The sequence below is a fragment of the Bufo bufo genome, chromosome 1, assembly GCF_905171765.1.
Source record: "Bufo bufo chromosome 1, aBufBuf1.1, whole genome shotgun sequence".
Lineage (NCBI taxonomy): Eukaryota > Metazoa > Chordata > Amphibia > Anura > Bufonidae > Bufo > Bufo bufo.
In genome coordinates this window covers 81,803,754-81,818,724 of record NC_053389.1, presented here as the reverse complement: position 1 = coordinate 81,818,724, position 14,971 = coordinate 81,803,754, and the positions used below count along the sequence as shown (strand labels likewise).

Here is a 14,971-nt window from a genome sequence, read left to right as displayed (position 1 = left end):
GGTACCCATGTATTATGCCAAGAGTTAGTAATTGTTCGGGGAGCACTGGCAGAAGCAGCAATGTACAGTACTCACAGCGCTGCTGCCTATTCATAAAATGAGTACTCCATACACTGCTGAGCTGTTAGCGATGTACGGAGAACTGAGTTTTAAGAGCACACTGAATGGTGCGCTTTAGGGGTGAAAAATGATAGTAAAAATAGAAAATTAATAAATAAAGTATATTACAATTTTTTTTTCTAAAAGTTTATTTACTCTTTAATAAATTACAAATTAAAGGGATTGTGCAGTGATTTATATTGATGACCTATCCTCAGAATAGGTAATCAATATCTGATTGGCGGGGGTCCTACTCCTGGCACTCCCACAGATCAGCTTTTTGAAGAGGTGGTGGCACTCCATGCAAGCGCCGCTTTCTGGTCTTTAGGCCCCTTTTACACGGTCGAGAATTCAGCGCGGGTGCAATGCGTGAGGTGAACTGCTGGTGGGATGCGACCACCCAGTTCACCCACGGGCCATCTCTACCTTCTTCCAAGAGGTGTGGGAAATGGAGCCCCCCTGGCCAGGCACACCAGCTCTGTGACCCAGGAGAGTAGTCTAAACCTGCCCAACCTCTGAAACTGCTTGTCGGGTGCACCAGCCAGGTTTGCTCTCATTCACGGTTCTCTCTCTCAAACCGGCAAGGTATGCCCTTCTCGGGTGACTTAAATTTGTTTATTATTTTTAACCCCTCAATGGACATTTTACTAAGCATTCTGTATTAGGAATGCTATTATTTTCCCTTATAACCATGTTATAAGGTAAAATAATAAAATCTACACAACACTGATCCCAAACCCAAACTTCTGTGAAGAAGTCCAGGTTTGGGTCTGGGTACAAAACATGCCGATTTTTTAGGCCACCAGCAGTTCACCTCACGCATTGCACCCGCGCTGAATTCTCGACCGTGTAAAAGGGGCCTAAAGACCAGAAAGCGGCACTAATTTTCCCACAACGCACCCCCATCTTGTCCGGCCCTCACACCCGACGCCCGTGTGAAAGAGGCCTTATACTACGCGTTGTTTCCTGTGAAGAACTGGCATATTGTAATTATAAGTTGTTGGAATAATGCTCATTGCAACAATCACATTATGTGATTGCCTGTTTCCAGACACAGTGTTATGTTGTTAATAAAGTACTGCTAAAATGAAAAGGCAGGAAGGAGCGGAGACTTGGCTGCACATGTACAAAGCGAGAGCTGAGGAGAGAAGAAAGCCAGAAGCAGATGTGCTGAGATTCTTATCTTACTGAAAGTTATATTCATATTTTTTTTCTGTTATTTCTGAATAAAGACCTGTTGTTCATCGTGCTACACCCAATGGAGACCTGATTAACCCCTTAACGCAAAATGCCGTGCATATACGGCGGTGGATGCTGTGCCAGAGCGCATTCCGCCGTACATGCACGGCGGGCTGATCGAGCGGGTGCAGGAGCTGCGCCCGCCCGATCACTGCAGGGGTCCGGCAGACCCTGATAGCCAGGCCCCTGCTATATCCACGACATCGTTTACAGCGATGCCGGCAGATTAACCCCTTCTATGCCGCAGTCAGTGCTGACCGTGACATAGAAGTGGTTTGCGGCGGGTGAAGGAGCGCATCGGGTCCTCGCGCTGCTGTGGCGGGGACCCAATGTGTGACAAGGCAGCTCGATTCCGTGCAGAGACTGTCCAATGCCTTGCACGGCATGGGGACCTGCGTTCTACGGGTGCCCAGGAGATCCAGCCTCAGGCTGGGTCTCCTAGGCAACCTGTTAGGGCTCGTTCACACGACCGCTGGTGTACCGTTCCCGTATTGCGGACCGCATTTGCGAATCCACAATACACGGGCTCCGTTCCCTTGTCATTCCGCATCACGGAGGGCGGTGCATAATTTGCCATGACCCGTTCTCTAGCATGATCTTAAACTCATGCAACTGCTCGGGCGTCATTGAGTCCATCAAACTGATTAAGCTTAGCCCATAATGGTAGTTAGGGCTGCATTGAATCGCCGACTCCGCCCCCTCCCAGCGGCGAATCAAGTCAGCACTAAACTCCTTCTGATGTTCGGCAAAACCTTCCAGAGTGTCGAAAACGACCTCTACAAGGTTCAAATAATCAGTTTGATTTGGCCCACCGGATCTCTGCCTGCTCACCAGGGCTCTCAAATTTGGGTGGAAACCAAAGAGCCTCTGTTGAGCAGAGGGTTCCGGTATGGGACCCGGATTGTCCTGAGCCGATGCATGAGGGACAGGAGGGCTGGCGCTGGCGATCCGTTCTGGTTCCGCCTCAGGAGGTTGTTCAGGCTCCCGAGTGCTGCTGGCAGTTCTGTAGAAAAAAAAAAATGGAAAGTAAAGAATTATCCTTTAAATACAACATCCATGTTCTATGCTATGTCTACCTTATACCATAGGGGGCTGGCCAAAACAGGGGAGCAAAAAGCTCCCCCAGGTCTCAAAAAGTTCAGAACATATGTCCCTCCAGAGCCGCTGGGTCAGATGATGATCAGCGTGGTGGCGGTCGGAGTGTTCCCATAAAGATGGACTCGCCTCCACCAGTTGGATGAGGAGCTCGTTATCAATGGTAGGGACCCCGAGCTCCTCATGTTCTCTGGTGGAGCCTCTGGAACCCTGAAAGAAAAAGAAATACAAAATTAACTGAAAATCTGAATACAAAATGCAAATTAGAACTACTTAATCAAGACTTACACGTCTACGACCGCTACTCTCATTCCCGCGGACTCTGGAGGCGACTGGGGGATCCTCGCTGACGGCTCTAGGTGCAGGTTGCTGAAACAAATCTTTTTTTTTAAACCATAATGTATTTAAAAAAATAAATAAATAATATTATGTATATTTACTTCTTGACAGCCCCGGTCCGTGCTTGGTCCACCTCCCCTGGACGATGGCGAGGCCACCACTGTCGAGCGGGCCCTGGCAGGTGAGCCGGCCACAGCTGGAGAGCCGTCCGATGATGAAGAAGCCTATAATAAGAGCACATACTGGTTAATGCAACGAATTAAACAGTACAAACTGCAAGCGTTGATTTTATACTTACCGGCCTCTGAATACGACGGCGGCTTCTGGGTGGGTGTCTCCAATCAATGGTTTGCTTCTTTGATGACATCTGTACTGAACATAATACCAGACAAAATGCAGATAATGTTAAAGGAACTTGTTTAGAGCACTATTTCCAGATATATCAACAATTTTTTTTTTTAAATACTTACTTTATACAAGATAAATTGGTGCTTGCCCACCACAGAACTTTCTATAAAACTTTTTGACAACCCTAATAAAAAAATAATATAATAATCCCATAGGTGCCATAATCCCCCCCAAGTGCCATAATCCCCCCCAGAGCCAGCAGCCTCCCATAGTGCCAGCAGCCCACCACAGTGGAGCAGCCCCCGCAGTGCCAGAAGACCCCACAGTGGCAGCAGCCCCCCCCAGTGCCAGAAGCCCCCACAGTAACAAATCAACCCCCCCACAGTGCCATCAGCCCCCCAGTGCCAGCAGCCCCCCACCCCAGTGCCAACAGCCACCCCCCAGAGCCAGTAGCCCCCATAAAGACAGTGCCAGCAGCCCCCACAGTTCCAGCCACACACCCCCAGTGCCAGCAGCCCCCACAGTTCCAGCAACACCCCCCCAGTGCCATCACCCCCCCAGTGCCAGCAACCCCCACAGTTCCAACCCCCCCACAGTGCCATCAGCCCCCCAGTGCCAGCAGCCCCCCACCCCAGTGCCATCAGCCACCCCCAGATCCAGTAGCCCCCATAAAGCCAGCCCCCCCCCAGTGCCAGCAGCCCCCACAGTTCCAACCAACCCTCCCACAGTGCCATCAGCCCCCCACCCCAGTGCCATTAGCCACCCCCAGAGCCAGTAGCCCCCATAAAGCCAGCCCCCCCCCAGTGCCAGCAGCCCCACGGTTCCAGCCACACACACCCCCCAGTGCCAGCAGCCCCCACAGTTCCAGCCACACCCCCCCCCCAGTGCCATCAGCCCCCCAGTGTCAGCAGCCCCACCACCCTAGTGCCATCAGCCACCCCCAGAGCCAGTAGCCCCATAAAGCCCGCACCCCCAGTGCCATCAGCCCTCAAAGTTCCATCCACACCCCCCCAGTGCCAGCCGCCCCCCCAGTGCCAGCAGCACCCCCACCCCAGTGCCATCAGCCACCCCCCAAAGCCAGTAGCCCACATAAAGCCAGCCCCCCCAGTGCCAGCCACACCCCCCCAGTGCCAGAAGCCCCCCCTAGTGATAGATAGATAAAAAAAATAAAGATATACAGACAAAACTTCCTATACTTACCAGTGTTCAGCAAGTCGATGATCCAAGATGGCCGACAATGATGGGAGGGAAAGGAAATTACTGGGCATGCGCAGAGATGTGAACATTTTGAAACGGATCCGTCTCAAAGCGGAGCCAGTACAAATGGATCTGTCTCCATTTACTTCAATTGTGAGTCCGGACGGATCCGTTTGGCTCCGCATCGTCAGACAGGCATCAAAACGCAGCAAGCAGCGTTTCGGTGTCTGCCTCCAAAGCGGAACGGTGACCAAACGCAGCCCAACTGATGCATTCTGAGCGGATCCTTATCCATTCAGAATGCATTAGGGCTTAACTGATAGGTTTTTAACCGTTTGTGAGAGCCCTGAAACGGATCTCACAAACGGAATTCAAAACGCCAGTGGGAAAGTAGCCTTTGACAACATGGCGGACCATCAGATCTAATCCTGATCCTCCACAGCACCCTGTCCCCCTAACAGTGACCTCCACAGCACCACACCCCTTTAACAGTGACCTCCACAGCACTATACCCCTTAACAGTGAATTTCAGAGAACACCACCCACTTAACAGTGACCTCCACCGTGCCTTAACAATGACTTCCACAGCACCTGCCTACTTACCAGTGGCCGTCCCCCCTTAACAGTGATCTCCACAGCAACCTGCCCCCTTAACAGTCATCTCAACAGTTCCCTGCCCCTTAACAGTGACCTCCACAACACCCCACCCCCTTAACTGTGACCATCACAGTGCTTTCCCCCTTAACTGTGATCGCCACAGTACCCTGCCTCCCTATCAGTGACGTCAACAGTTTCCAGCCCCTTAACTGTGACTTTCACAGCTCCCCGCCCCTTTAACAGTGACTTCCACAGCATTATATCCCTTTAAGAGTGACCTCGACAGCACTCCGTTCCCTTAAAGGGGTTGTCCGAGTTATTTTTGAATTCTTTCTATGTTTCTAACTACGCAAATGTAACAGCTTTCCAATTAACTCAGTTTCTCTCTAGTGGCTGGTTTCTCAGATTTAACTGAGGGTCACATGACCTGTGATGTCAGCTTCTCTCCCTGCTCTGATAAAGGTCGTTTACAAGCCTGTAAACCAGACATCACTGTGCTGGCCACGCCCCCCCTGCACTGCTGCTGCTTATTGCTCTCTCCCAGGATTCTTAACCCCTTCAGCTGCACAGACTCAGGGCTGAAGTGTTTACTGTGTATCTGCAGGCAGTGAGGAGACAAATGCTGGGCACAGGAGCTGAAAGAGTTCTGCAGAGCATTGCAGGTAAGGGGAAGATCCTGTGTGTATTAGCAGTGTCATTATACAGCTGGGACCTGTAGTTCTACACATACAGCATGCTGCTGAGTCTCCCAGCAGGCAGACATGTCACTCAGGGCAGCACTTATACTCACTCCCTTAGCTTTGTCATTATATAGCTGGAACTTGTAGTCCTACACATACAGCATGCTGCTGAGTCTCCCAGCAGGCAGACATGTCACTCAGGGCAGCACTTATACTCACTTCCTTAGCAGTGTCATTATACAGCTGGGACTTGTAGTCCTACACATACAACATGCTGCTGAGTCTCCCAGCAGGCAGACATGTCACTCAGGGCAGCACTTATACTCACTTCCTTAGCAGTGTCATTATACAGCTGGGACTTGTAGTCCTACACATACAACATGCTGCTGAGTCTCCCAGCAGGCAGACATGTCACTCAGGGCAGCACTTATACTCACTCCCTTAGCAGTGTCATTATACAGCTGGGACTTGTAGTCCTACACATACAACATGCTGCTGAGTCTCCCAGCAGGCAGACATGTCACTCAGGGCAGCACTTGTATTCACTCCCTTAGCAGTGTCATTATACAGCTGGGACCTGTAGTTCTATACATATAACATGCTGCTGAGTCTCCCAGCAGGCAGATATGTCACTCAGGGCAGCTCTTGTATTCACTCCCTTAGCAGTGTCATTATACAGCTGGGACTTGTAGTTCTATACTTACAACATGCTGCAGAGTCTCCCAGCAGGAAGACATGTCACTCAGGGCAGCACTTATACTCACTCCCTTAGCAGTGTCATTATACAGCTGGGACTTGTAGTCCTACACATACAACATGCTGCTGAATCTCCCAGCAGGCAGACATGTCACTCAGGGCAGCTCTTATATCCACTCCCTTAGCAGTGTCATTATACAGCTGGGACTTGTAGTCCTACACATACAACATGCTGCTGAGTCTCCCAGCAGGCAGACATGTCACTCAGGGCAGCTCTTATATCCACTCCCTTAGCAGTGTCATTATACAGCTGGGACTTGTAGTCCTACACATACAACATGCTGCTGAGTCTCCCAGCAGGCAGACATGTCACTCAGGGCAGCACTTATACTCACTCCCTTAGCAGTGCAGGGGGAGGGGCAGAGATTGTTTTTATTGCAAGTAAACAAAGGGCCAGAAGAGAACCAGGGAAATGATGAAAAAATGTTTTGCCTAAAACTTGCTTAGCTTAGTTGTATATCGCTGACCATCACATTTACAGTGCTATATCTTTTTTTTTCCATAACTCGGACAACCCTTTTAATTGTGACCTCCACAGTGTCCTTCCTCTTAACAGTGATCGCTACAGCACCCCACCCCCTTAACAGTGACCTCCACTGTCTCATATAACATTGAAAGAAAAAGAGCTAAGTTGTTGGGGAAACCTGGTGTAACTGTGTATGTCAAGACTCAAGGACGTGCAAGTTTCTATTGGCTAATAAGGGTCATGTGACTGTGTGTATGGCAGTTAGGATATAAGTGAAGAACCTGAGAGCTCCTATTGGCTAATACATTTTTTGGGAATATCTCAGGACGGTGCGTCCTAGAGAACTGAGACCTTTACGAAAACCTTCCCAGACACCCGATGTTCCTATGTGCCAAATTTAGTGACGATTGGTTTAGGCATCTGGATGCCTATAGAGGACAGGTAGATAGACAGACAGACAGAGAGACTTTCATTTTTATAATATAGATAACCATAAAAACATGTGCCTGCGTGTTTACTTATTAACAGCTGAATGGGATCAGCCTATCTGATAGCACCTCAGAACATAGCTATAAAAGGAACTGGACTACGCCTGAGAACACAGATGTTACAGGGAACTGCTGGAGAACTGGAACTGCTAAAATGACAACTGCATTCACCGGACCAAAGTTATACCAAGAAAATTTTGATTCTCAGATTTATTTAGATACTTATTATGGAGCTGTTTCAGGAGTCTTCATTAAAGATGGATATCTAAACTTCATTCTGAGAAAACTGCACAAAGCTTTCACATCAGGTAACTCCAGAGAAATCGAATACTTTATATATGTTTAAAATTCTATCTATCTATCTATCTATCTATCTATCTATCTATCTATCTATCTATCCGTCTGTCGGTCTGTCGGTCTGTCTTTGTCTGTCTTTCTGTCTATCGTACCTACTGTATCTCACATCTACCTCTCCTTCAATGTGTGTTGCAGATATAACGTATGTAACTAAAGAACAAGCTACTCACTTAGCAAAGCTTAATTGCCTGATTTTTTGCTGTAAAGTACTTTCAAAGACAAAAAATAGTAAAAAACTGATGTGAATATTAATGAGTGATAAGATCCCCACCATTCTGTAGAACGAGGGGAAAGAGGTGTGAGCATGTTGCACTGTTTCTCCTCACTGCACAAGCTTGCCTCTATTCCTTCCTCCCCAGCGTGGTGAGAGTGCATGATAGCTTCCTTCCCCTAATTTAAGAGAACGGTGGGGGCTCTGCACTCAAAACACCATCGGTAATAACTTTTGATATGTCTTTATGACATATCAAAAGTTGTATAAAAAGTTAGTGACACTTTAAGCTCACAGTTCCCTGTTCTGTCCTCTCTCCTAGCCTTCTCTTTTTTCAGCTGTGTGTATGTTATCCTCATAGCTACAGTACGTCCATGCGCCTTCTGTGCATACACAGGTCAAAACTGCTTGAGAAAGACCCATAATACAGTAGGGGCTAGACCAGGGGTAGGCAACCTCCGGCTCCCAGCTGTTGTGAAACTACAATTCCCAGCATGCTCCATTCAATTCTATGAGAGTTCTTAGAAGAGCAGAGCAAGTATGCATACTGGGAGTTGTAGTTTCACAAGAGCTGGGAGCCGGAGGTTGCCTACCCCTGGGCTAGACAAAGCCGTGTTCTTTTAGGGTGTGGCCACACGGTCAGGTTTCTGCATGCAGTTTTGGAAGCCAAAATCTAAAGTGGATCATAGAAGGAGAGAAAGTATAAAGGACAGATCCGCGACTTCTCCTTTTTTAATTCACTCCTGGTTTTGACTTCCAAAATTTCATGCAGAAACCTGACTGCTTGGACGTGCACCTCAGGATTTTCATTATGTTCCCTTGAAGGTCAAAATATAATAAGACATGCCAATTAAGACATAGAACGCATGCTAGTTTGTGGCATGTCTCCACCATCCTATGGACCAAATCAGGGAAAATGCATGTTAATATGGTAATACTCTCTAATATGGCCATGCAGGTACCACATAGCTAAGTTATTATGACCTATATTGCATTTATAATTGTTTCTCTGTACTCAGGTGGCGTAAAAGGGGACTTGATGATAGACATTGGTCCTGGTCCTGCCATTTACCAAGAATTGTCTGCATGTGAGGCCTTCAAGGAGATTACGGCTGCAGATTTTACAGATCTGAACAGGGAATACCTGGAGAAATGGCGAAGAAACGAGCCTGGGTTGTTTGACTGGACGCCTGTTTTGAACTTTGTCTGTGACTTAGAAGGACGTAGGTATGTGTTTAAACCTCAAAGGTAGACAAAGAGTATTCCTTTAAACTTGTCTCATTTATAAAAGCAATGTTATAATACATTTTAATTTCCTACTTAGTGGAAAAATTGCAGAGAAGGAAGAAAAACTGAGGAAGACATTGAAAAGAGTAGTGCCATGTGATGTCACCAAGAGCAGTCCTCTTCACCCTCTCGTCTTACCCAAAGCTGATTGTGTCCTGACTGTAGGCTGCCTTGAATGTGCCTGCAAAGATGAAGAGGCCTATGCAAATGTTATCAAAAATCTCTCAGGCTTGCTGAAAATGGGCGGTCATCTGATTATTGGTAGCGTATTAGGAGGCACTATTTTTCGATGTGGAAAAATGCATTTCTCCATCATCAACCTAAGTGAGCAATTTCTTAGAAAAGTCGTAACAGATACAGGGTTTGTCATTGAGGACCTGGAAGTTCTCCACAGAGAATTTGACAAGCCTATGTTTGATATCTGCAATCACACTTCTGGAATTTTTATTCTGGCGAAAAAAGTTAAAGATGTGTAAAAGCAAGTCAGTTCTTCACATAGGCAGAATGAAATTGCAATAGTGCATGCATTGATGCCTTAGTACCAGAAAGTGGCAGTAGCACTATCTTTTTAATTCTTGAAAACAAAAATGGAATCTCAAAGTATCAGCTTTTTCCCATCAATTAATCAGAAAACTAATAAAACTTCTTTATAATTATCAAGTTTTTGTCTGCATTATTAAAGGGCTTGTGGTGTTTAATTTAAATTTCATTCTACATTTTTTCCAACTGCTGGATTCAGTTGTGTAACTAGGGACTGAGGGCCATGTGCCTAGGGAGGTGAAGGGTGAGGAAAAGGCAGCAAAAAGGCAAAAGGCGGTATAGGTAAATGGGCTTTAAATCAATAAAAGGAGGCAGCTAGTTCTGTTTTCATGTTGGGATCACACACACACACACACACACACACACACACACACACACACATGTGCAATCCCAGATACTAGACATGATAGAGACCCTAGCAACTGCATGGTCATTAGAGGGGCAAGATTTACCAACTCCTGAGCTGAAGAGAATCCATTGACTATAATGGGGTCTGCTCAAGATGCTGCCTCTTTACTAGACAAACAAGTCTTGCATGCAGGAATAACAGGATCTGTGACAGTCACCCAAACTCAGATGTGAATGGATGGTATTAGAACATCAGCTGCATGTTTAAAACACAAATAAAGAGCAAAAACAAAGACCACTACATGCATACAGCACTAGAACCAAGCCTATAAGTCAAACACAGTACCAGAACTAAGTTCACTGCATGAATACAGCATCAGAACTAAGCCTATAAGTCAAATACAGCAACAAAATCAACACCAAATATAGCACCAGAACCAAACTTATAAGTCAAATACAGCACCAGAACCATGTTCTGATGTATCAATACACTGCTTTTTATACTATATATCTGTACAAAAGGCAACTATTATACCTCGTACCTGACATATCAGTGTTCTGTGTGTATACTATGTGTCAGGGGTAAGGGTTTAAAGATGCAGTGGGTACAGATATATGTGGACAGTCATATATTATGGTCACTGTGTGAGGTATTGGGGGTTGTATTTAAGGTTATGGTCAGTTTTAGGGTTAGGATTAGTATTAGGGTTAAGTATATTAAGGCCAGTATTAGGGTTAGGCGTCTCGAACAGGATTAACTGTTGACAGCCCGTGTAATGGCAGCCACAGGGCTGACGGCTTGGCAGATATCTGCTGACACTTGTCTGCCTTCAAGTGAACCAGCGGTGGGTACCTCCTTCTCTCTATCGCTTCCATGGAACTACTCCTTGGCACGGGAGCCTGGGGCACCATAGGAGAGATGTCTGTACCATCCAAGGCCATGGAACTGCTGGTCGGGTGCACCTATTAGGTGCACCCTCATTCACGGTTCTCTCTTTCTCAAAACAACATAGTCCGCCCTTCTCTTTGCCAGCAGGAGGACTGCCCCCCCCCCCCTAGGCCCCTGGAACTGCTGCTCCCACCCAGTTCACCCCCTGGAGCCTCTCTACCTTCTTCCGCAAGGTGTGGGAGACTGGGCTCCCCTGGCATGACACACAACCTCTGTGAAAGGGGAAATGGGGAACCAACATGCCCAGCCGCTGGAACTGCTGGTCGGGTGCACCTATTAGGTGCACCCTCATTCACGGTTCTCTCTTTCTCAAAACAACATAGTCTGCCCTTCTCTTTGCAAGCGGGAGGAGTGGGGGGCTCCTCCCCAGGCCCCTGGAACTGCTGGTAGGATGCGCCCACCCAGTTCACCCCCCGGAGCCTCTCTACCTTCTTCCGCAAGGTGTGGGAGACTAGGCTCCCCTGGCATGACACACCACCTCCGTGACAAGGGAAAGGGGGACCCAACATGCCCAGCCGCTGGAACTGCTGGTCGGGTGCACCTATTAGGTGCACCCTCATTCACGGTTCTCTCTTTCTCAAAATGACATAGTCCGCCCTTCTATTTGCAAGCGGGAGGAATGGGGGGCTCCTCCCCAGGCCCCTGGAACTGCCGGTGGGACGCGCCCACCCAGTTCATCCCCCGGGGCCTCTCTACCTTCTTCCGCAAGGTGTGGGAGACTGGGCTCCCCTGGCATGACACCACCTCTGTGAAAGGGGAAAGAGGGACCCAACATGCCCAGCCGCTGGAACTGCTGGTCGGGTGCACCTATTAGGTGCTCCCTCATTCACGGTTCTCTCTTTCTTAAAACGACAAAGTGTGCCCTTCTCTTTGCCAGCGGGAGGAGTGGGGGCTCCTCCCCGGGCCCCTGGAACTGCTGGTGGGATGCGCTTACCCATTTCACCCCCCGGGGCCTCTCTACCTTCTTCCGCAAGGTGTGGGAGACTGGGCTCCCCTGGCATGACACACCACCTCTGTGAAAGGGGAAAGGGGGACCCAACATGCCCAGCCGCTGGAACTGCTTGTCGGGTGCACCTATTAGGTGCACCCTCATTCACAGTTCTCTCTTTCTCAAAACCACATAGTCCGCCCTTCTCTTTGAAAGCGGAAGGTGGGGGGCTACTCCCCAGGCCCCTGGAACTGCTGGTGGGATGCGCTTACCCATTTCACCCCCCGGGGCCTCTCTACCTTCTTCCGCAAGGTGTGGGAGACTGGGCTCCCCTGGCATGACACACCACCTCTGTGAAAGGGGAAAGGGGGACCCAACATGCCCAGCCGCTGGAACTGCTTGTCGGGTGCACCTATTAGGTGCACCCTCATTCACAGTTCTCTCTTTCTCAAAACCACATAGTCCGCCCTTCTCTTTGAAAGCGGAAGGTGGGGGGCTACTCCCCAGGCCCCTGGAACTGCTGGTGGGATGCGCCCACCCAGTTCACTCCCCGGGGCCTCTCTACCTTCTTCCGCAAGGTGTGGGAAATGGGGCTCCCCTGGCGTGACACACCACATATTTTACCAGAGAGAGGCCCCTCAACCTGCCCAGCCTCTGGAACTGCTGGTCGGGTGCGACAATCAGGTTCGCTCTCATTCCCGGTCCTCTCTCTCAAATCAACATAGTTTGCCCTTCTCTTTACCAGCAAGAGGAGTGTGGGACTCCTGCCCAGGCCCCTGGAAATGCTGGTGGGATGCAACCACCCAGTTCACCCCCGGGGCATCTCTACCTTCTTCCAAGAGGTGTGGGAAACGGGGCCCCCCTGGCCAGGCACACCAGCTCTGTGACCCAGGAGAGGAGTATGATCCTGCCCAGCCCCTGGAACTGCTGGTCGGGTGCGACAGCTAGGTTCGCTCTCATTCCCGGCCCTCTCTGCTGGTGGGATGTGCCCACCCAGTTTACCCCCGGGGCCTCACTACCTTCTTCCGCAAGGTGTGGGAAACGGGGCTAGCCCTAGCGTGACACACCACCTCTGTGACCGGTGTGAGGCGACCCAACCTGCCCAGCCCCTGGAACTGCTGGTCGGGTGCGACAGCCAGGTTCGCTCTCATTCCCGGTCCTCTCTCTCAAACCGACAAGGTCCGCCCTTCTCTTTAGCAGTGGGTGGAGTGGGGGGCTCCTGCGCAGGCCCCTGCAACTGCTGGTGGGATGCCCCCATCGAGTTCTCTCTCATCGGTTATGTGCTTCAAAATCGCAAGTCCAAAGTTCTGTTAAACATAGGGAGAAGGTCAGGGGTCTCTTGCCCTACCCACCGGGTCACTCACAACATCAAACCCGGGCTAGAAGAGAGAGAGGACACTCTCGCCATCAGCAGGCATGGACTTCAAAGTCCAGCCGAGGGAGGGTCCCTATTCGCCGGGTCACAATATGCCAAATCGATCCTAGGTGGAGGAGATAAACCACACAGAAGATCAGAGGGTGGAGAAAGCACCTTATCTATCTAACTATAGATATAGAGACATAGATAGAGGGACTTTGCCAAGACGCCAGGAAACCTTCCAGGTTATGGAGCGGGGAAGTGTGGCACCTCGCGTCCTGGCAGAGACGCTTGAACCCTGGACGCTGCCAGGCTGCCTAAGCCGGTCGGGGTTTCTACCTTCTTCCTCGGGGAGTGGGAAATGACGCTCCCCTGGCCTGGCACACCAACTCTGTGACCGATGAGAGGCATCTGATCCCGCCCGGCCCCTGGAACTGCTGGTCGGGTGCACCAGCCAGGTTCGTTCCCATTTACGGTTCTCTCTCTCAAAATGACAAAGCCTGCCCTTCTCTTTGCCAGCGGGAGGAGTGAGGGACTCCTACCCAAGCCCCTGGAACTGCTGGTGGGATGCGACCACCCAGTTCACCCCCGAGGCATCTCTACCTTCTTCCAAGAGGTGTGGGAAATGGGGCCCACCTGGCCAGGCACACCAGCTCTGTGACCCAGGAGAGGAGTATGATCCTGCCCAGCCCCTGGAACTGCTGGTCGGGTGCGACAGCTAGGTTCGCTCTCATTCCCGGCCCTCTCTGCTGGTGGGATGTGCCCACCCAGTTTACCCCCGGGGCCTCACTACCTTCTTCCGCAAGGTGTGGGAAACGGGGCTAGCCCTAGCGTGACACACCACCTCTGTGACCGGTGTGAGGCGACCCAACCTGCCCAGCCCCTGGAACTGCTGGTCGGGTGCGACAGCCAGGTTCGCTCTTATTCCCGGTCCTCTCTCTCAAACCGACAAGGTCCGCCCTTCTCTTTAGCAGTGGGTGGAGTGGGGGGCTCCTGCGCAGGCCCCTGCAACTGCTGGTGGGATGCCCCCATCGAGTTCTCTCTCATCGGTTATGTGCTTCAAAATCGCAAGTCCAAAGTTCTGTTAAACATAGGGAGAAGGTCAGGGGTCTCTTGCCCTACCCACCGGGTCACTCACAACATCAAACCCGGGCTAGAAGAGAGAGAGGACACTCTCGCCATCAGCAGGCATGGACTTCAAAGTCCAGCCGAGGGAGGGTCCCTATTCGCCGGGTCACAATATGCCAAATCGATCCTAGGTGGAGGAGATAAACCACACAGAAGATCAGAGGGTGGAGAAAGCACCTCATCTATCTAACTATAGATATAGAGACATAGATAGAGGGACTTTGCCAAGACGCCAGGAAACCTTCCGAGTTATGGAGCGGGGAAGTGTGGCACCTCGCGTCCTGGCAGAGGCGCTTGAACCCTGGACGCTGCCAGGCTGCCTAAGCCGGTCGGGGTTTCTACCTTCTTCCTCGGGGAGTGGGAAATGAAGTTCCCCTGGCCTGGCACACCAACTCTGTGACCGATGAGAGGCATCTGATCCCGCCCGGCCCCTGGAACTGCTGGTCGGGTGCACCAGCCAGGTTCGTTCCCATTTACGGTTCTCTCTCTCAAAATGACAAAGCCTGCCCTTCTCTTTGCCAGCGGGAGGAGTGAGGGACTCCTACCCAAGCCCCTGGAACTG

At 50.1% G+C, this 14,971-nt stretch overlaps 1 protein-coding gene across 1 annotated transcript; it reads left to right on the top strand.

The window, feature by feature from the left end:
* Nucleotides 1-7,359: 7,359 nt before the first annotated feature.
* LOC120996849 (indolethylamine N-methyltransferase-like) lies at nucleotides 7,360-9,813 on the top strand. The gene is made up of 3 exons (XM_040426793.1): nucleotides 7,360-7,612; nucleotides 8,892-9,099; nucleotides 9,197-9,813. Exons 1-3 carry the CDS (start codon nucleotides 7,459-7,461, stop codon nucleotides 9,633-9,635), a joined length of 801 nt encoding a protein of 266 aa, XP_040282727.1. The 5' UTR covers nucleotides 7,360-7,458; the 3' UTR covers nucleotides 9,636-9,813.
* Nucleotides 9,814-14,971: the final 5,158 nt, after the last annotated feature.

What these genes read in the sequence shown, in the direction of transcription:
- LOC120996849 (XM_040426793.1), top strand. Translation starts at nt 7,459, where the DNA reads ATGACAACTGCATTCACCGGACCAAAGTTATACCAAGAAAATTTTGAT. An exon ending in GCACAAAGCTTTCACATCAG is followed by an intron (nt 7,613 to 8,891) that starts GTAACTCCAGAG and finishes CTCTGTACTCAG; the next exon opens with GTGGCGTAAAAGGGGACTTG. An exon ending in TGTGACTTAGAAGGACGTAG is followed by an intron (nt 9,100 to 9,196) that starts GTATGTGTTTAA and finishes TTTCCTACTTAG; the next exon opens with TGGAAAAATTGCAGAGAAGG.